At 30.0% G+C, this 22494-nt stretch overlaps 1 protein-coding gene across 9 annotated transcripts in view; it reads right to left on the reverse strand.

Annotated features, from left to right (window-relative positions):
* Window positions 1–22494, reverse strand: part of LOC134707086 (serine/threonine-protein kinase DCLK1-like) — a 61201-nt gene that overhangs the window by 14233 nt on the left and 24474 nt on the right. For 6 of the 9 annotated variants that reach the window (XM_063566584.1, XM_063566585.1, XM_063566583.1 and 3 more), the window contains one exon: window positions 978–1956. In XM_063566584.1, coding sequence (XP_063422654.1) covers window positions 978–1956 — 979 coding nt within the window. Of the gene's footprint in view, window positions 1–977; window positions 1957–4406; window positions 4996–10490; window positions 10776–11780; window positions 11888–22494 lie in introns of those variants that run through there. The other 3 variants (XM_063566589.1, XM_063566590.1, XM_063566591.1) reach the window with 3 other exon arrangements.

Genomic DNA, 22494 nt, shown 5'->3' on the forward strand with positions numbered 1-22494 from the left:
GTTATCTACATCCTGATCTCAGGTTTAAATTGTGGTAAAAGTTTTATTTAAAAAACAAGAAATTCATGATTTATATCATGTCTTCTATAAATGAGGGTCTGGATGGGGGGTCTGTTATTCTGTAAACATTTAATATTTACCCCTTTTTTCTCTAATCTTTAAAAAATTATCCCCTTTTTTCTCTAATTTTCCAAAAATTAACCCTTTTATTCTCTAATCTTCTATTTTTTGGCCCGTTATTCTCTAATCTTCATTTTTTAAGGGCATTATTCTTTAATCATTTAACCCCATCCAAACCCTCATAAATTGATACAATTAAATCATGTCTTCAGATTTCAAAATCCAAAATGACACAAAGATTTTTATACATTACATGTAACAACTATTTTTTCTAGCACAGAGAACTATATGGTCAATTGCGTTTACTAAATTTAAAACAAATGCCAAATTGGTTTATGAATAAAAATGGCAGTTGAAAAGTTCAACTTGAGAAGAACTTTGTACCTGTGTTTAAATTACATTAGTTTATGTCAATTAATAAACCATGTAAACATCAAATATTTAATCATAGTAATAAAATCAATTTTACAAATACAAAATACATAGGGGAAATCATTGATTGAGTATCAATCTGAGAATGTTTATATCTATATCAACTTGAAGGCATAAAATGGAAACTTTATAGTTAAATTACTCTCAACAATTCAGCCTGAAAGGCAATTTATATATTTGTACTTTGGTATACTCTCCACAGTTCAGCCTAATAGGCACATTTATTGTTCAATTACTTTAAACAGTTCAGTCTATGTTAAGGCAATACATAAACAATGGAACTTTTATAGATAAATTAATACTCTCAACAGTTAAGCCTGAAAGACAATACTTTGATAATGAAATTTTATTGTTTAATAAACTACTCTCATCTATTGTCAAACTCTGTATTAACACCAAAGTTACATAATATAACATGAGTTTACCTTTCTTTGGCTTCTTCCTCTTTAATCCTTGCTTGTCTTTCCTCTTCCCTCCTTTTTCTGATCTCTTCTCTTTCTTTTTCTTTTTGTTCCTTCATTCTTTTGAATGGATCTTCTGGTTTATTAGCTGTTGTTGGAACCTGATTTTGCTTCCTTTTTTCATTTTCCAATGCCCTTCTTTCAGATTCAATCATTTTTTTCTGTTGCCGTTTTGTCCGATCTCTATCCTCCTGTGCAGCTTTCATACGATCCTTGTCTAGTCTCATCGCTAGTTCATCCTCCTTAGGATAATCGTGACGTCTTCGCCCTTTTTCTTGTGGACGACCTTTATAAATGATATAATCCCCCTCTTGGTCTCGATTACTGCCGTCACTTCCTTCACCAAACCCACTATCTCTTTTATCAGCTTCACTATCCTTCAACGCTGCTTGTCTCTTCTTACGTTGTTTTTCCAAATCCCTTAATAAATTCCTGGCATATGGACTATCAGGGTAAAGCTCTTCTATAATATCTTGTATATCTCCTTCTGTTAAACTGTCATTCCCTACACCTATGAAAACATCATCATCACGGAAAAAGTCTGAAATACCATGAACCTCTTTTCCTTTGACATTAAATAATTTCTTAAGTCTATTTGTTTTATATTTTGGACCAAAAGCCTCAGCAATATCTGACATTAATTGATCATAAGACTGGACACTTCTTCGGTTTAAAAGTATTTTCACATTATTTCTGGGCCTTGGACCATTCCGTACAATTGTCACTACTTTTGGTTTGAGTGGCACATGCTCAGTAGTGTTTGACAGATAAGAGTTTTTAGTAGCATTACCAAATGTTCCTCCCCATCTATTTTTGGTAGGTTGCTGACCATGAAAATATCGTCCTGGATGAAAACCATTGTTTCCAAACATGCCAGCACGGTGTCGGAAGCCTGAGGCATTACCAGCTTGTTCTGCTTCAAGATCATGTTGATGTGGACGTGCTATAAATAGAAAACAGAACCAAATGAGAGCATGTTATTTTTAAATGATTTGTAGTGTTTAAAAGTAAACTAAATGAAAGCATGTACTTTACATATATCTATGGCATTTACAATTGACCTTAATGTATGCATGAACTTTTTGAAATGACTTAAGGTATTTAAAAGTTATTTAAACCTTAAGACAACATTTTAAGTTACTTTCTTAATATCATCTTTCTTCAAAGAATACATATTTTTGAATAAAATCTTCAGTAATATAATCCTACTATAATATACTGTATTTATTTTACAAATAAGCCAATACACTGAAAACATACACTTGTCTCTATTGTCGCATTGGTTTATAAGAAAATAAACCATCTTTTCACGAATTACTTGGGCTAAAATAAATTTGTTAAAAGAATAAAAAATATACAATAATGCCTGAAATAATATATATGTATTACAGTAAAAACAAATGAGATTCAATTACACCTTCCATGTAAATAAAAAAATCCGTTTTTGGTACATTTAATGGCAACTTCCAATAGTGTTGAAAGTTTCAGTGTAAAAATAAAGTTTTTTAATGCTCAGATTTACATCATCATTATATTTAGGTAAATTCAATACTAGGTTCAAGTAGAGGGGTTATCATCTTGTTCTGCAACCTGTGTAATATGGTAGAGTTTCATCACCTTTTCTTTTGCACTAAATTGGTATTAATTAAGCTAACATTAATTTCTAAAATCAATGAGAAAGTTTTGTATCTTAAAAGAGAAAACATATAAGTCATTGATACATGAAGTTAATTAAGAACTTCTACACATGTAACTGATAATTAACCATGGTGGAATTCAGTTAAAAAAGACCATTAGAAAGCCTTGAAATCATTTCAAACCTATTTTTTTATTATCAATCATTATCAGACAATAAACAAAGTGTTTTGATCACTAAGCAAGGAAAGGTATGAGTTTATTACCAAACAGGTATTTACAATAGAAAGTAAACAGAAAAGTACGGTAAATATTTTCCTAAGTAAATATCAATACCAAATTATTTTCTTATTACCAACACTCCAATGTTTATACATTTATGAAATATATATATAACAGTGAAAGGTCATAAACAAATTGTGTTAAGGGTCAAAATCAAAGATTTCAATACTGTAGGTTGGTCAAATAATCATTCAATTGGACAACAAATATTGGACTTCACTTAGTGTTAGTTTCAGAAAATATTTTAACCAGAATGGTAAATCACAATCATATAATCAAGGTGTCATAGTGATTTCTGGTTGAGTACTTTGGTTAACTAATGCTGTTAATATAAAAACAAGATGTGGTATGATTGCTAATGAGAAATTCTCTGCAAGAGACCGAATGACGCAGAAATTAACAGCTATTCTGGTCACCTTACAGCCTTCAACAATCAGTTCATAGGTGGATCCAGGGGGGACGCCCCCCCCCCCCCCCCCTTGTGGGAAAAATTTGGTTGATTATATAGGGAATGATTGAAGCATGACTGGAGCGGGCCCCCTCTTAGGCCAGGGTGTGGACCCCCCCCCTTTTGGATAAGTTCTGGATCCACCACTGGAGTTAACGTTGAAAGCCCATACTGCATAGTCAGTTATTTCTCTCACTGTTAGTTAACTCCCCTAATGTTAAAGTGATATGTCCATTTTCATTATCTATTTCTTAGAACAAATTTCACATAAAAGGCAGTCACTTCATTTGGATATCATAATACATATAATAAAAGATAGCAGAAATAACCAACATCATTGTCTAAGGATAATACAACAGACCACAGAAACCCTTAAAATATGTGTGGTGGGGTAAAACCTGAGTTTTACAAGTGAAAAAAAAATCATCACATGCCAATCTAAACACACAATAAGTAACCATTGCACAGCCAGGAAATTAAATAGAACTAATATTCTTAACCAGATAAAGGTTAAAAAAAATCATTGCAATTTTGTATGCCAATCGAAAATTAATCTAGATTTGAATTGAAACAAAATTGCAGACATGTAATTCCATTTGCACTTACATAGATTTTATCAGTATTTTTATATTAAACTAAAGTAAATTGGGTTTTTGTTTCCATTATAACTAGTTTAAGAAAATCTTAAAGTGAGTCTCATTTTACTGTAAAACAAGCATGGGAAAGTTATTCTATCATTTTTCAAAGATTATACATCTACACAATCGCAAAAATAAGGATACTATGGGAATCTTGATGTCCATACAATTAGGGAAATCAGTTTCAAATTGGGATTGAATACTGCAGAAGGAGTTGTCATAACACAAATAAGATACTTGCTTTCCGCATATCTACTCAACATCACAAAACTATAAGCTGGTTTTGGACTTCATCTAACCTATCTAAATAAGGATTTGTTACATATCATTTTAGGCTCAACTTAGTGTTCGTCCTTAAAAAGGACTGTATAGAAAAAGAAGTGAACTTACCATTTAGCCTAACTTTAAGTCCAAGTATTGGAAATTCCAAAGATCTTGTAATATCCACCATTTTGGAACTATTATTTGTATAAATACATGTAGTATCCAAAACACACTATAATATCTACCTCCATTTAAAAAGTTAATATATTTTACATGGCTTTTGAAATCAAAACTTTCAATCTTTTTTTTGCTTGAATCATTAATCCAAAAATTGATATGCAAACCTTGACAAAAAAGAGTATCACTTGTCACAAATCTTCACATGTTGCTTAAAATGACACCAGGATAAAAAATATTATGTTAAGTCTCATCTGACAATCAAACTATTCTGATGTGACCTTTTATTTCAAAATGTTTAAATAACTTAAACAAAATTGATAACAAAGCACTGAAGATTTCTGATATACAGAGAATGTTTCTTTATAAAAGAGATTACTATCGACAGCAGAAATCCATTTGTTAGCACTGTTCTAATGTAATGATTCAAGGAATATCACTTTAGTCCAATATCTTTCGTGAATTATTAATTCTAATTATCACACTATTTAGTCCAGTGTGTGAATACATTTACACTGTATCAATATAGAAAATCAAACAACAATTAACATTAGCTAACGTTATTTAACTTAGAACCAATTTATTTCACTATCCAATGAAATTTAACCGCCATTCATAAGAAAACATGCTTCCATTTAAAACAGTTTACTTTTTCCAATTAAACGGTGTTTCTAATATTCTCTGCAAACAAACCAAAACCTCTAAAGGAGAGACAATTCAGAATGTTTACCACATATTTAATACGGTAACAAATTAATTATCATTATATCCATTTGTTAGATGAAATAAATAGTTTTAAATTACTTATCAAATACAGCAATTCTAACTTGTTTCAAATCTCAAAACTTTACAAAGTTTTAAATCCTAATTCAAACAAATGCAGTTTTCGAGTAAACATGGTAAAAAAGATTTTGAGACATGAGGCAACGTTTATCTGCCAATTAAAATGTTTGAAATGATACTAATAGGACTGGGCATATTAAGCTATACTTTCTATTTACTCAGCTTTCACTCAATTCTGGTTTTTTTTAAACCTCATGTTTGATTATTAATAGACAGGGAAAATCTATAGGCAAAATTTAAAATGTCCCTATGGTGACCCCCTACATCACAATCAGTCCTTATATATGAGTTGAGTCTATATTTATTTAGAATTAAAATATTAAATGTCCATGATGTGCAAAAACTACCCTATTAAATCCTTGAGGTGATAAAATATATAAAATTAGATAGCAAAAATTTAAAGCACAGACAAAGGATTTCAATTTGAGATGTTAAGTAAATAACTTAGTATTTATTTAATTCTTTTAACTCTTTTTAATATTCGAACTAAAGTTCTCTAAGTTGACATGCAGTCTTTTATACTCCATTTCTTTTCCAAAAGCTGTCATGATGGTGTGATTTTCAAAATTAACACATGCAACAGTTAATTAAAGGGGGTAGGTATATAGGGGAGGTAACTTTGTTTGACAAAATAAACATTGTTCCTAATACATTTTGTAGTGTAGTTTTGGTTTGTTTTCACATCTTTAGAAAACTTAATTCTCTGTTTTCCCCCTAGTTTGTCACATTTAAAGAAATTTGAATAATTTCATACAATACATAAATAATCTATCAAAACTTTACATTAATCCTGAGAAAACTTTTTGTTGTAAAATGTACACAAAAAAATCGAACAATTTTAAGTTTTAATTTCCTGAATACAAAACTTATGGGAAGCAAAAAGCTCCATTTCTCTACAGTAAAGATCTGAATATTTCATAATGATTAAGATGATCTAGACATTGCTTGTTGAAAAATACTTTCCAATTACATGCAATTCTTGCAGACATATTTTTGCCTGCAACTAGAAAATCCAACCTGTATAATTCAGTCATCAGTTACAAAAAATAATAAGCATGAAACAAATATTCAATGTGAGTGGATTTAAGATTGCATACATTAAGCTATATAAAAAAAAGAAGATGTGGTATGACTGCTAAATAAGACAACTCTCCACAAGAGATCAAATGACACAGAAATCAACAACTATATGTTCTATATGTCACCATACGGCCTTCAACAATGAACAGAGTTGTTGTTCCACAGAAGAAATTCTGATAAATGAAGTAGAGTTATCTCCCATTAAATAAATGTTAAGAAGTGTTGTCAAAGAATGAACATTAGATTTCATAGGCACACATCAAAGAAAGTGTGACATTTGAGAAATATAAGAACTACAATATGTCTTTCCCTTATTTTATTGACCATTTAGGTAACTTAGGATTTTAGATGTAATGCCTTTTCTATAGCCTTTATTTTGTTTGTTTAATTTAAAAAATGTACAATTATTAAATTGATATTATGGTTTTATCATATCCTTATCCATTTTCTGTCAAAAAATTTGGATTTAAATTAACTTGTGAAGATCAAACCATTTGAAGACTCTTTAGGATTTATCAGTACGTCTTTAACAAATAGATTCCTACATACCTATATTTTTTGTCAATATTTCAGTCTTAAATAAACATCAGTCAACACCAAAATCAATTTTAAATTCCAATATCAAATAAAGTTTATTAAAATTTTGGTATGGAAATCCTAAAAACTCATTAAGATCACAAATTGATGCACCTGCTATTACAATATAAAGTGCTTTTGAACTTGAAAAAATGAACTTTGAAAGCTTGTAAACTATACAAAACTTTTATTTCATCCTTTTCATAATTGGAATTGATTTCGGAATGTATCAGGTAAAAACACAACATTATATATGTTAACACATAATATGAAAGAAGACAAAAGAAAGGGGCAAAAGATACCAAAGAAATACTCAAACTCATAACAGGAAAAACAACCTGGCATTGCCATGGCAGAAAATGTAAGACAACCAAAAGACAAATAACAGTCTGCATTAAACACAATTAACATATCACCTAAAAGCATTGTTTACATTCGATTCAACAAAATAACTAATTGTCTTTTACCAATTACAAATGTACCTCAGCTTTAAACATTGAAATCTGAAATAAATCGTAATTCTTACCATACTTGGTTATTATTAGATGAAAATCAAAAACGTTTTCCCCGCTGATATTATCTTTTTCAGTCATGTCATCCTTACTGATATAGAACAAGTGGACCAGTGGCTACTTCAAACACTGGGTATTTCCTGTACATGAGAGATGGGCCTTTCAAGGGTATATTGAAATTAAATGGTTTTCAAAATATAAATTTGCACACATTTTTACTGTTGAATATTATTTAGATGATTATCAACCTTGACAGTTGACTTTACATGAGGGTCTTGCTAGTTTGTAGACTGCTGAATGAGAAATGCATTCAAAGACATGCAAAAACTGACAAACATTAATATTTTTTTGTGTACTCTTAGCAACTTTTATATTAATAACTAATTTCCTACTTGATACCCCTTTTTTTTCATTTAATCTTTAAAATCTTTACCAAAATCAGTGTGTTTTATAAAACTTTTTAATGAATCCACTGGTTACACATTATGGTAAACACCAAGGCAATATACATATATCAGTAGACACAAAAGCAATAACCTCCTACCAATGATAACAATAAACTTGTTTTCTCTATTTTAATTTTGACACCTAAAGATTTTCAAAATGATACAAGTTAGCTATAATAACCAATACTGATCATTATGAGTAATTATTTTGATAATGAATTCTAAAATAAAATGAAAGAAACCTAAATGGTTGGTAATCAGTACTTTTAAAAGTTCTTATTTGGTAAATATACAATGCAATATACAATACTGTACTTTTACAGTAAGAATAGATAATTCAGGTCTCTATGACCTTGCAAAGGTTATATAAACATGGGGTTCAGCTTTCGTCAACCGTTCTACAGCATGATGCTGTTTTGATGGATGGCTGAGAGACCTGGTTAACATTGACTTAGCACTTGTCTGATGGTGTTATTTTAAAATTGGTGAAAATTCTGTTTGACATTTCACTCTTCAATTCCTAACAAAACACAAATTTAAAACATGGCAAGCATGATCCTATAAACATGCTTGTCAAAACAGTATTCTAAAGACACCATCATTTCATGATAAAATGTTATATTTGGCTTTTCTTCATGAATGTTAAGGACACAAAATATTAAATACCACGAAAAATAAACATCATTCTGGCATTTGACCAACAGTTGATAGACTTATCCAACTCCTAAGATATGGAAAAGGTAAATGAAGTGAAGATTATACTAATATGAGAATCAGATATTGACTGTGAAGAAAAAGAATTGTTTATTGATTGATTGATGTTTAATGCCACTTTCAAAACCTTTACTACTTCATGGATGTCAATGGCGAAAGACATATTAATGTGCAAAGAATATAACAAATTTCAGCAGAAAAAATTGCAAGCATAGTCAATTAATATCAGAGTATATATAGTGCCCCTTGCCATGATCATGGTTCTCAAACCCAGTGCTAAAAGACTAGTAATCACTGTAAATGAATTGGTAAAATACACACCAACTAAGGCAAAGAAGTCTGGCATTTGGTCTGGACTATGCAAACAAAGAAATCTGGCATTTGACTATGCAAACAAAGAAGTCTGGCATATTGGTTTTGAAGACAAAGGCGCCATATCAGACTGGCTCTTGGCTGGGAAGACAAAAGAGACTGGTATTTGACTGAAAGTTAAAGAAGACTGGCATTTGACTGTGAAGACAAAAAAGACTAAAATTTGAATATGAAGACAAATAAGACTGCCACAATGACTGTGAAACCAAACCAACTTGGCACTTGACTGTGAAGACAAACCAAATTGATACTTGACTGCGAAGACAAACCAAGTTGACACTTGACTGTGAAGACAAACCAAACTGACACTTGACTTTGAAGACAAAGAAGACAAACCAGACTGGCATTTGGCTATGAAGACAAAAGAGACTAAAATTTGACTGTGAAGACAAATGTATGTTACCAGTACTGAAAGACCAAAAAGTGTTGTACAATGGAAACAAATTAAAAACAAAGTTGGCTTTTTAGTTCAAAACAACAAAGATTATCAAAAATTCCTCACAGAAGTTGATAATTTTGTATGTAAAACGCTCCTATTTTTTAAATGAAACTTGTCGTTCACACTTGATTCAAATAAGTTAAAATGCCATTTGTTGAAGATCATTGAGGTCCTTCAGATATGAAAACTCCTGTCAAATACAGCTAAGGTATCTATAATCAAGAAGTGGCATATCCATGTATAATACCACTGACTGTCAACAAAGCCATACAGTAAGAAAATAAAGAGTAATAGTTATTCATGGAATAATTTATCATTAGAATAAAATCTATTATACATTAGAACATTACTATACTCACACATCAAAATGAATCAGCCTTAATACAGTAATTTATATAGCATTTCAATAGTGAAAGTATGTAAGTACAATGTGTAATAAATTCTTGTTTTTTTACAACTTTCAACAATGATTTACAAGCTTTACATTACTTCCAATATACGTTAGAACTGTTAACCCTTAAGCAAGTGCCTAGTTTGCCAAAAAAATAAAAGTACTTTTATCGTCTTAAACATTTTGCAAGTGTCTTGGCTACTTCAACATCAGGTTCTTCAAGAGCTATTGATATCTACATTTTTGTATAATACTTCAGGACTGTCCTTTCAGATACCTTTTATACACAGAAATAAGTATTATATATAAAATTACAACTGCCGTAAAATATCATAATGTTCTCCAAAGAAAAAGGGCAGCTGTAAATTTAAAAGGGCTGCAAAAACCCTAATTTAAGAGAAATAGATTATTATGACAATTGGCAAAGATGAACAGCAGTTTCCTGATTTTGGTAAAACTAAGAATACTGCTGAATGCTGAGACTAATGATGCATGTTTTTAAAGTTTTATGCCTGTGGTAATTAAATAATTTGTTGTAGGTGTGCAGAATGCAGTGATTACACCAACAGGTGCTTCAAAACAAGAATGATAGGAGAACTATAGTGTTCCGTTGACACTGATGTAACATTATAAAATAATAAAAGACAAATCTTTTCTTACTATATCTGAAACGATTTTCCATATACCCTCTGGGTTCCATATACCCAGCGGTCCATGAGTGTGACACTGGGTTCACCATTTTTCCACCTCAAGGTTAGTTGTGCCTATGAAATCATCCTTTATCTCACAAAAAACAGTTATAAAACTTGATCACACAGTAATCCATGTCAGGTTTCTAGGGTAAATGCAGAGAAGTTCTGATAAAAACCAACGGCTTTAGTTCAATCTAATGTTCGTAATTTATCACAACATCGTTCCCCATACAAACAGTTACAATGTCATTGCATTTAAAACAAAGTCAAAAACAGGAGGCCAGTATAAAGGATTTTATTTCAATTCATTTATCTGATAATTGTCGGAAGCATTTAATCATTAATGTGCAATAGGGTTTTATAAAATGGTATATTGTTAAAAATCATCACAGTTAAAAGGATATTATGAGATCAAACCAACACTCCTGTTCACACCTAATTTAAATAGTTTCTGCAACTGCTTCCATTCATCATATATAAGGAATAAATCTTTAATGAAAGACAAATATTACATAACATCTTAGTCCTGTATGCTTATTCCTAAAGGAATGAAATCTATTGCATAACTTTTTATAGCCCTGCTTAATGTATATCAATCAATAGAGTATTTGACATTTAGAATAATGTGTGGTCTACATAGGGTTATAATTAATATTCTCTGAACTTGCCTAATTTTAAAATTAGTATTTTTTTAAGGCTAAAATTAGCATGTAAAATAACAAGAAAGTTTGGAATTTGATTTTGAAACATTTAAAATACATGAGCAAACTTGAACTGCCAGAAAGAAACACAGGAAAAACATTTTTATTTTTACACTTTTTCTTGTTATTTTTTTTCTCTCCGACCAAATAAATCTCTTATGTTCTGTTGAGTAGCAATAATATTAGCCTACTGGACACAATCATGTATCCATGGTCATTGAACAGTGAAATCAAGGTCAAAATAATTTAAAAATAAAAATATAGGTTAAAGTGACCCAAAAAATCTTTATTTTCAAATGTCAAAAAAATAATCTAACAAAAATTGCTGTTTATTGCTTTTGAAATCAAATTGACTACTGACCTGAAGAAAAACATGTTCAATGTTCATAATATTGCCAACTAAAATCTTTTTGAATACAATTTAGTCATTCCCCATATGAAACTGAATCTGAAATCCTCCCACCAGCCAGGAATTGATTATGATAAAGCATAAATTTCAGAAAGATTAAATTCAATATAAGAAGATAAAATGTAAGTTTTTTTTATCAATCGCTCACCAGATTTTGAACCTGAACCTCTAATTGATAGTCGTGTGTATCCTGCAGTATAAGTCCAAGTGTAAAATGTGCCATCTTTTTCCTTCAAATTTTCAACCATTTCAACATGGCAAATATGTTTTATGTTTTACAAACACATTCTTATAAAGTAGGCTTTTACTCTCCATACATATATTTTAAATGTAAATTTGTATTATGAAATAGAACTATGTACATTTTTAATAAGAATTGGAATTTCATGAAAGTAAAAATTATACATTATGGACCTCATTAATAATAAGTGTTAAAATGACTTAGAGAGACATAATAGTACTAATAATAGTATATAGTGTACTTGCACGAAAAATTTATAATTGTCACTGAATATTTTAACAAAAGAGATGAAAGATGAATAATGATTTTTTATAAACAATCCTAGCTCGGATATCAAATTACACTTGTAGGGTATTCATATATTCAATTATGAATGAAAGAAGATTATGACTTGTTGACTCTCAAAATAAGTCAAGCTTCAAGATTTTACATAGGGTGGAAAGAAATCGTATGTGTATAAAAATGTCCCAAAGTCGTGACAGCATGAATCAAATAAAAAAAAAAACATATAAGACCTGAAGCCAGAGGAGGTAAGAGGTTGAAGGGTTTAGACCCCCCCCCTTTTTTTCCAAAAAAAAAACACTATTAAAGATGAAAATAAGTTATTAAAGTCATAATATCATGACCCCAATTGATCCCATTTTGAAACATCTCATTAGCATTCAAATTAGTTTGATAAAAAATTTACTTTTAACATGGTCTCCCCCTTTTTTTTTACGATCATTGCTTTGGAATGGGAATATATGGTTGGACCCCCTTTTAAAATTGGCAGGATCTACCCCCTAGTGTATTACATAATTGGCCCATTCTAATTTCTTGTAAAATAATAGAAAGCTCTAAAAGAAATTATTCATTTAGATGAAAATTGAAATGCAAATGAAGCAATTCTGTCAAGTTTTCTTAGATTTCTACAGTATACGGATATGATACATGTATTAGGTAATATGCATTTTGATACTGGAAGTAAATTCTTTAATTCAAAGTAACTTCCCATAATGCCCCTCTGTAGTATATTTACGAGAGTTATCTCTTAACATTCAGACATTATGCAATTGCACACGTCAAACAATATTCAATTTAAACTTATTTATCCTTATTCAAAATCGTACAAAGAAATAAAACTGGGCACATAAACACGTACATAACACAATCATTTAAATCAATAGTGGTATATTCTGTTGACGTCCAAACATGATAGTAACTAATCCACCATAGAAAGACCATTGTTTCTATAAAAAGTCTTTTAAAACTTGTCACCAAACTTCATGCATTTATTAATCTTGGACAATACTATACTAATCAACCTCATCTTTCATTATTTTATAGACCTACAATGCACCAATTTTGGAATCTGACCAAATAAAATAAATATTTTGGAATGCCCAGCTACTCCCATATGATACCTTTTACAATGAACAGAATAGGTTTGGTTAAACATGAAACACAATCTAAAATTAACTGTTAAATGTAACATAATATGTTTACAGATATTTTCTGATTTAAATGATAAATCCAATTAAGGTAAAGGTATTCCAATGAAAAGGAGGAAGTACCATATTTAGAAGTACCATATTACCCCTGAATTTGTGATAAACAAAAGAGAAAAGATTTTTAATCCTTTAAAAATTCTGTAAATTGAATTGATAGATGGATAGAATAAGTGTTCTATTTGTTACCTCCATTTATATCTGACGATTAAAAAAATAACTACTTTCCATGTACTTTTTTTAAAAATCAAGGAATATCAGGAGCTATCCCAACAAAGATATGATTAAGTTTGATTGGTTAGTTAGGGTATAATGCCACTTTCACCACTATAGTCTTAATCTGGACCAAAATAGAAAGACTGTTCTTTTTATTGTCTTTACTTTAATTTCACAACTTCAAGCTTTATTTGTTCTTACACTTATCACATAGAATATATTCATTGAAATGATTTGTGTCTAAGTATTGTGACTTTGAAAATAAAAAGTGTAAAAAACATCAATAAATATCGTCTAGAAATGAACATTATCAAAAATTCTGTAAAGTCATGCATGTATCCAATTTCAACTACTTTAAAACATGTTATGCATTGAATTTATTTTTAAATAGCAAACAGTATTGTTCAAATGTAAACAAAAATTTAATTCTGTGTACAGCTCTGCTGATTTTCTCAAAGCAGTTAGAGTAATCTCCCATTAGACATAATTTAAAAGTGAGAATATCTATTTAGATATTTAGAACTCAAGTTTTTATCAGAATTTATAATTTTCACTACTGGGAGGTCTCTTCCAAGAACATCTTCATTCATCCCACATTCCTGAAGTAGAAAACTCTGATTTTAATAATATTTTTTTTACTTGATGGAAAATAGTTGTATGTCAAATTTGATACATAAATGTTGCTGGACATCCATCTTATTGCCAGGACAATTGTTTTGTTAACCCAACTGACAATTCTCATGATTTTGTTTTGTATCTAAATCACATTCTATAAACTACATGATAATGGAAATAGGTTCTATCAAATAACTTGGAATCTGAAACAACCCTAAATAAAGTATAAAGTGGACTCAATCTTTCTTTACGATAATAAAAATCCAAATTACCCACATGTCCCTAGTTACAATGTTTTATAGGGCTATCAAAGCTAAAAAACAAATTCAATGTGGGTTGAAAGTTAATACAACATAGTCTTCACAATATCTATATCCAAACTTACACTTGTTATGTAGTTTCCTGGGATTTATATTGTAGAATTTATTTTACATATGGCTCATTTCAAATTGTCCATTTACAGAATAAGTAAAAAAAAATCAATGAAATGTTAACCAAAAATAAGAACAAAAACATCAAAGTACCTAAATTTAGACAGCTTATTTACAATATTAGTATAAAAAGAATCTAGTTATCAATGGATATTATATTTGTATTTTTCTATCACAGTAAAAGGAGCAATGTCATTCTTAACTTCATTTTTTGCTATCTTTAATTACTACAAAATAAAAGCTTCAAAGAAAAAAATTCATGCATCTTTTCTTTTATGGAAAAGAAACAACAATGTCACAAGTAAATTGTTTAACTTCAATGCTGGACAAAAATACTGTCAGACTCAATTCAATGTCTATACACTCAATATTCAAGAATTTGATTTATTTAATGTATAAAATAGTCATGACATGATGGACAACATCACATACTTCTAATTGTTCAAATAAGTTATAGAAAGATTATAGTTCAAAAGAAAATATGAAACTATATATAAATATTTTCATGTACAAATGGATTAAGACTTGATGTAAGTGAGAAAATTCAACTGAGTCGCTGAGACAGATTCCCATCTATGATTTATGTGCACAATGTGCCATACTTACGTTTTCTGCACCAAATATATTTTCTTGCTGTATTTGGAGGATCAGGTTCAATTTCTACCAATTTGATGGTTTTGTTCCGCCATTTGTCACTTGTTTTACTTTTTTCTTGTTGAATCAATTGAACTTTTGAATTAAGTCTTTCGTAAGATATTCTGACAGGATCAACATATGTATTATCATCAAACAACCACTCTGGTTTGGCAAACATAGACATAGTCCTTTCCTTTGATTTAAATTCACAAACTTTCTAAATATTCCTTATAACACTCCAACTATAAAGTTAGTTCCCCTTCAACAAATACCAACTTTAAGCATACTGATTGGCAAAACAATTTTGTTTAGTGAAAAGTTATCTCCCTTAGTACACAATTCCTTGTCATTAATAGATATCAAAATGTTGACTTTTACTGAGATGTCATCCAGAGTTATCACAATATTTATTTCAATCGGAAAACCCATCCACAATATATAAAATATTCCTCTAATTCAAATCTCTAAAAGTCCGAAAAGTTTGTTGATACAGAATGTCCCTAACTAACTCCAACTTAATTCATCAATTTCAAAAATTTTAAAATGAATAAGCTATTTGCACACAAAAAGAGGAAAAGCCCGAGAGTTAACATCATAAAAGAGATTTGTTGTTAGGGAAGCTCCTACATCATATTTGATAGAAATACTTTAACTGGCACAACCCACTACTTCACTTTGACAAATTCATAACAATATAAAATACATTAAATTTATGCAAACCTATCTTTCTCCTTGCATGCTTCACGACTTGGAGACAAAAACCTGGACTGAAGAATTCATCATTAGTGCTTCGAACCTTTTGTGAATTATCAAACTGACTGAGAAAATTGAGTCATTAATGTATTCTTAACTGCTTTTATTATCGTCAATGACCCCTCGGTTATTGTAGTTATGATACTACCAATAAAATAAAGCTAAATATTTTGTTAAACCTATCATAAATTCTCCAACCATTAAATGTCAGGCAGAAAAAAACATAAAATGGTTTGAAAATTTCATGAGATTTTTCTGTAACTACATTTAGGTCAAAAGAAATTAGATCACTAAGACCACCATAAAGTTTTATGTATAATTTTGTCTTCTTAAGGTATAAAATGTTTTTAACGATATATCTAGTCAATTCAGTACACTAATGTGAAACTGGTTTTTATCACAGACTGACATTCTAAAAAAGTCATATGATATTCATTTTTTTACATTAATAAGGCCGTTAGTTTTCTCGTTTGAGTTGTTTTACATTGTCTTATCGGGGCCTTTTATAGCTGACTATGCGGTATGGGCTTTGCTCATTGCTGAAGGCCGTACAGTGACCTATAGTTGTTAATATTTGTGTCATTTTTGTCTTTTGTGGATAGTTGTCTCATTGGCAATCATACCACATCTTCTTTCTTAAATAAGTACTTTAGTATTGTTTCCTCTTACTGTCAAACTCTCTCCCTAAAACGTAAATCCTCCTTACACAGCCCAACACCTCTTACTGTCAAACTATCTCCCTAAAACTTAAGTCCTCCTTACACAGCCCATACACTACGTATTACATGGCATTAAGATGACCTCTAAATGTATGGAGCGCCATTGATGCCAAAAAAACGGTGGTCTGGGTATGGCCGTAATATTACGGCCCCTGCACGACAAGGGTTAATTAAGAAAAATAATTGAAAATTTGAACATTTTATATAGTTTCCCATCTAATCATAATTGGATTAAATATCTTAAAGGGAGATAACTTACTCTATCTGTATCCTTTCTGCACAGGTTTGGTATAATTATTATAAAGGGAGATAACTTTATATTTCAAAACACATGAAGGCATCTTTATAATCTTCACATTTTGTTTCATTTAAATTTGAATGTCTTAAAAAACTGAGATGAATAATAAAATCAATTAACCCATGGTGGTCATAGCAAATATTAATTAATTGAGGAGCATTTCAAATTTTAAGTACAAAGCTTTTTTAATTTTGAATTATGAAAAATGCTTTCCATTCTCAGTATAAAAAAATTTAATCACAACTTTCATAACAGTAGATTTACTTTGGCATCAAAGTTGTCCTTTTTGTGCTTTATTTCCATGAAGTTTAAGTTTGAATGCTTGTACACACTTAACAATTCAAAATTTTACAATATCTAAGCTTTATTTACACTCTTTTCCTGATTTACAAAATATGGCAAAGCAAATTACAGTTTTATCCATTTTATTATAGATAGAATGCAATGAAAATATTTGAACAAGGAAAATTGATACATTATATTGTTAATCTTTGCAATAAACTAGCTAAATATAGATCCAAAATCAATTTCATTCTATTTTTGGTGTGCTTTAACAAAAGATTATATGTTTATTCTTTTCCTATAACATTCTTGATGATGTCTTGTAACTTTCTCCAATAATTTTCTAGATATATATTCAGTTTATAGAAATAGCATCTGACAAACTCCGCTGAATTTGTAGATGATTTTCACCTTTAACTTTTCATTTGTGTCAAGCTAATGTTATTTGCTTCAACAATTTTTTTTAAATGTTAGTTATAAGACTTATAAATATGGCAAATTAGTATACTTTTCAGTTTATATTTTCCAAACATTTTGACACCCCTAAAAAATAGTATACTATAAGCATTTATCATTTATCAAAGTGTTGGAAATTTATCCATTAATGTGACATTTATACATTAATTCTTTCTAATATTTATAATCTACAGTAGATTTACAATAGGTATTCTAACATATATATTTGACGTCACAAAATTTCACTTATTCAAAAGGAATGACAATAAATTACAGGATATACATCGATTACTCACAAAAAAAATCTGCTCTGATGAGAAACGTATTTGAGAGTTAAATTACTTTCCCATTCATACATTTGGAACTTATTTACTTTTTGATCAATTTATAATACAACTGAAATGGTAAATTGACATTAAAACTTCTTTACAAACATTTGAAGTTGACGTACAGCCTGGGATCTAATCAAACCTTGATTCCTTCAACTATATATAATAAATGTCTTCATTATAACGGATACAATTTCTTATAAAAGTCTTTAAATTCAATGTTAGGCAATAATTAAGACTTAGATATCTTTTTCCTTTATGAAAAAGTTTAAATCTGGTTTACATTAGAATCTTTTCATACAAAACTTTTATCTAGCTTTATAATTGTTTCTTTAAAAGGTAAACTTTAGAGAAAACAAAGAATTTTACGGTTATTGCACTTCTCTTTTTTTTCGGTTGCTATATTGGAAAATTTCAAGTTGGCAACATCAGCGTTTTTGCGTATATTTTCCAAGAAACTATTACTGTAGTGAGTCACCATGCTACTTTCAACTATTATGGATTATGAACTGTGACATTTTACAACAAACTCAAATTTAATTCAAGTTTAGACAAGAGGTACTTGAAATTTACTGAAGTTCTGGATTTGCTCAAATAGTCTTGATAGATGCTAATTTCCAAATGTTAAAATGTACAGCAACTTGATACCCATCAACTAGTATTCACCTTAATGTAAAAATAAAAGAGCTTGACTTTGCAGACAGACACTCCAACATTATTTGTAACACTTTTTAACCCTCTATTGCCAAACCGTGGCTTATTGCAGAACTTTGGCTATCCCAAACTGCCTTTTCATAATTTTTAAAGATGCTTGATTGGAAAATGAATATAAAAATCTTCCAACTCAAAATTATAAATGGATAGAACCCCACCCAAATTGTAGTGAACAGCACTGATAATATTGAAAGTCAACAAATTGTTTGTACAAATCTGGGTATTATCATTCTATTAACTTGATTTAGTCCTTGACTGATGGTTCACTATAAACAGATCCAAATTGACAGTCAAATTTATACTAGTTAGTCATATTGTAAATGTTAAAAGGGACATATTATAACACAGGCTTGTTTGTCCACATATTCAGGAGAATGTGTATTGACCAAATCAACTGTGTACCTGTATAAAGGTTTTGACCTCTTAGTGTAAGTAACAGTAGATGGAATAAAACATTCACTAGGCAAATAAAAGTTCCTTCAGATTTTTAAAACATAAAAGTTAGTGACTTTTTTTATCTCTATTTTGCACCCACATGGCACACAAAATATAATATAAGTTTAATGTTATTGCAGCAATTCAAAAAACAGAAATTATAAATAATGTAGAATAAAAAAAAACTAAATTAACAAACAAAAATCTATTCCATCAAGCAAATTGAGAAATAGTAGCATGCAAATCAACAATTTACAATTCAATTAAAAAAAAAAATTAAGAGGAACTTTTGAATTATTAGCATCAATATAACGTTTATTAAATCTTATAATAAAGAGCTCAAGTAACTAAATGCATACTTTCATTTATTTACCAATTATTTTTTTTTTATGTTCTTTTACAGGCAAGAGAGCAATTATAGAACGTTTAGTCCTGATGAATTGTGATATTAAGGAAAGAATTTACTACAGAGAGTATTAGCAAAAAAATAACTAAATTTGTACTGTTTTAACTTTGATTCAGCAGTTTTAGAAAAGATGGTAAAAATTTATTAAGTAAACATACAGTTATGATTAAAATATTTATATAAAGCCATTGTACAAAGTGATCTTAGAAGTGTGGAAAATCTGAATATTTCACAGGGATTGACATAGATAAATAAATTTTGTGCCAATCTGATTTTTCACAGTTCATTCTTATGTTGTGCTGTTATACCCCACTGTTCCAGGTGTGGGAAGGGGAGTGTTGAGAGCTCACAATCATGTCTTTATGTGCCTTTCCCAAGTCAGGAACCTTTATGTTCTATAGGTTGTGGTATGTTTTCTCGTTTAATCATACAGTGACCCACAGTTGATCACTTCCTAGTCAGTTGGATTCTGGTGGATTGTTTTCTTCTTAAATTAAAAGCCCTATTTGGTACTCCATGAATAATGCTAAAAATCTAAAAGATTTTGTCTATTGAAAGTGTCTCACTTCTAAATTCAAATAAACTACAAGAAATTAAAATTTAAAAAAAACACCATCATGTTTAACCAATGAGGAATCAAATCCCTACTGTGATGTAAGTTTGTATACATTTGATCACAAAACATCTCAATGAGGTTTATGCATTCCAACAGCACTTCAAAATATATAAATACAGTGGAAATACTGGTAATTTGTTTAATATATTAAGTCAATTTCCTAAGCAAACACTTGATAATTGAACAAGACCTGAGTGCTTGACATCTAAGATAAATGTTGACATTATTTATACTGCAGTGTGACTCTTCCACACACAAGCTTTATGAACCATTTTAGAGTATAAATTTAAAATATAGAAATAAAAGATCGGAAACATTTTAACATGTAATTATTGAGTCAATCTTATCATAGAATCCTATCATATTTAGGGATTAAATGAATTCACAAAGTAATGTAAATAGTCAAATTTTAAAAGTATTTTGGTACAATTATACATTTACAACTTAAAAGAAAAGTTTGAAGTTTCCAAGGCAACAATCAGAAAATTAAACAAAGAATTACGAAGACAATATAATTTCTAAGACCACATATCATCAAACCCTATCATCTTTAGGGACTAATTGAAAAGTTTTCAGTATACAGTCAAATCTTTAAAGTACACATGTTTTAACTGAAAATAAAAGTTTGTAGTTTCCAAGGCAAATAGATTACAAAGTATTGATGACAATACAAATGTCTAGGAACATATGGAAAGACCAGAATACCTTAATTTCCCATCCCCCTCCCTTCACAAAATAAACACAAACCAACATTAAACGAATATTTACATAAGCTACGATGCTCTGAAAAGTCTTATTAATAATTTCAGTCAGCTAGGAACTCATTTCAGCATCATATGGAATACCATCACATTGAACTTCACAAGTCTATTGCAGTATCTAAAAAACAAACCTAATCCAGAAACCCAGATTTTGACAAATGAACCTAGAAGCTGAAGTGAACATATGAAACAGCCAGACTGACAAATCATACACCTTACACTCACACAATACACAAAATATAGACATATCATTGCTCATAGTATATACAAGTAAAGAATGGACCTAACCCCAAAAATTTCAACAGTGACCAATTAACTATGAAAATGAGGCTAAGGTCAGATGATCATGAACTCTGACAGACTAAAATGTACAGCCTACAACCATTCCATACACTCATAATAGAATCAGAGAAACCTTCCTAATCACACAAAACATTACTTTCCTCTATACTGGATCCACAAAATGAGGTCAAGGTCATGTGAGCCTGACATAGTTTTTATGCCCCACCTACGATAGTAGAGGGGCATTATGTTTTCTGGTCTGTGCCTCCGTTCGTCCGTCTGTGCGTCCCTTCGTCCCGCTTCAGGTTAAATTTTTGGTCGAGGTAGTTTTTGATGAAGTTGAAGTCCAATCAATTTGAAACTTAGTACACATGTTCCCCATGACATGATCTTTCTAATTCTAATTCCAAATTAAAGTTCTGACCCCAATGTTCACGGTCCACTGAACACATAAAAATGATAGTGCGAGTGGGGCATCCGTGTACTATGGACACATTCTTGTTTAAGCAGTTGCTAAGTGCCTATAGTTTTTTCTTTATATTTTCAATGATAAAATTATGGTCAAAATAATAACTAAGTGTTTGACAAACATCAAACATCTAGGTCATTTAAAGCAATTTCTGGTTAAAATTTTATTATAACTGCATTCATTACATTAAACAATTATACAAAGAATCAAGAGGTCAAACCCTTATTGCAGAACTTACCATGAGACACTTATGAAAATAAAATTGATCATATTGATCACTTGTATCTACATTGCCCTAAATGCAAAATATCAATGCTGAACACTTAGGTTCATTCCAGGCTGTTGTATTATCATGGCATAGGCATATTGGTCTGGCAGGCTTCATCTGACCATTTTAAAGCTCTGTTAACACAACTGTGCCTATTTGTAATTCTTATAATTTGCAAATAGGAAAGTAGCATTCAAGTAAATAATCTTACATGTATATAGAACTGTTTAAGTATTTTGATTTAGGCTTTCTAAGATTTATTCCATCACATTTTGATCTGACCTCAAATCTTACCAATCAAGATCGTCAACATATCTTAAATTAATTACCAATACCTTGAAACTTGACATTAAAACATCTGGCAATTGAAAAATTAACCAAGAATATTAAACTAACAGATTGATGAGTTATCTTTTTGTCTATATTCACTGAGAGAAATATCAAAGTG

This window comes from Mytilus trossulus, chromosome 2, assembly GCF_036588685.1.
Source record: "Mytilus trossulus isolate FHL-02 chromosome 2, PNRI_Mtr1.1.1.hap1, whole genome shotgun sequence".
Lineage (NCBI taxonomy): Eukaryota > Metazoa > Mollusca > Bivalvia > Mytilida > Mytilidae > Mytilus > Mytilus trossulus.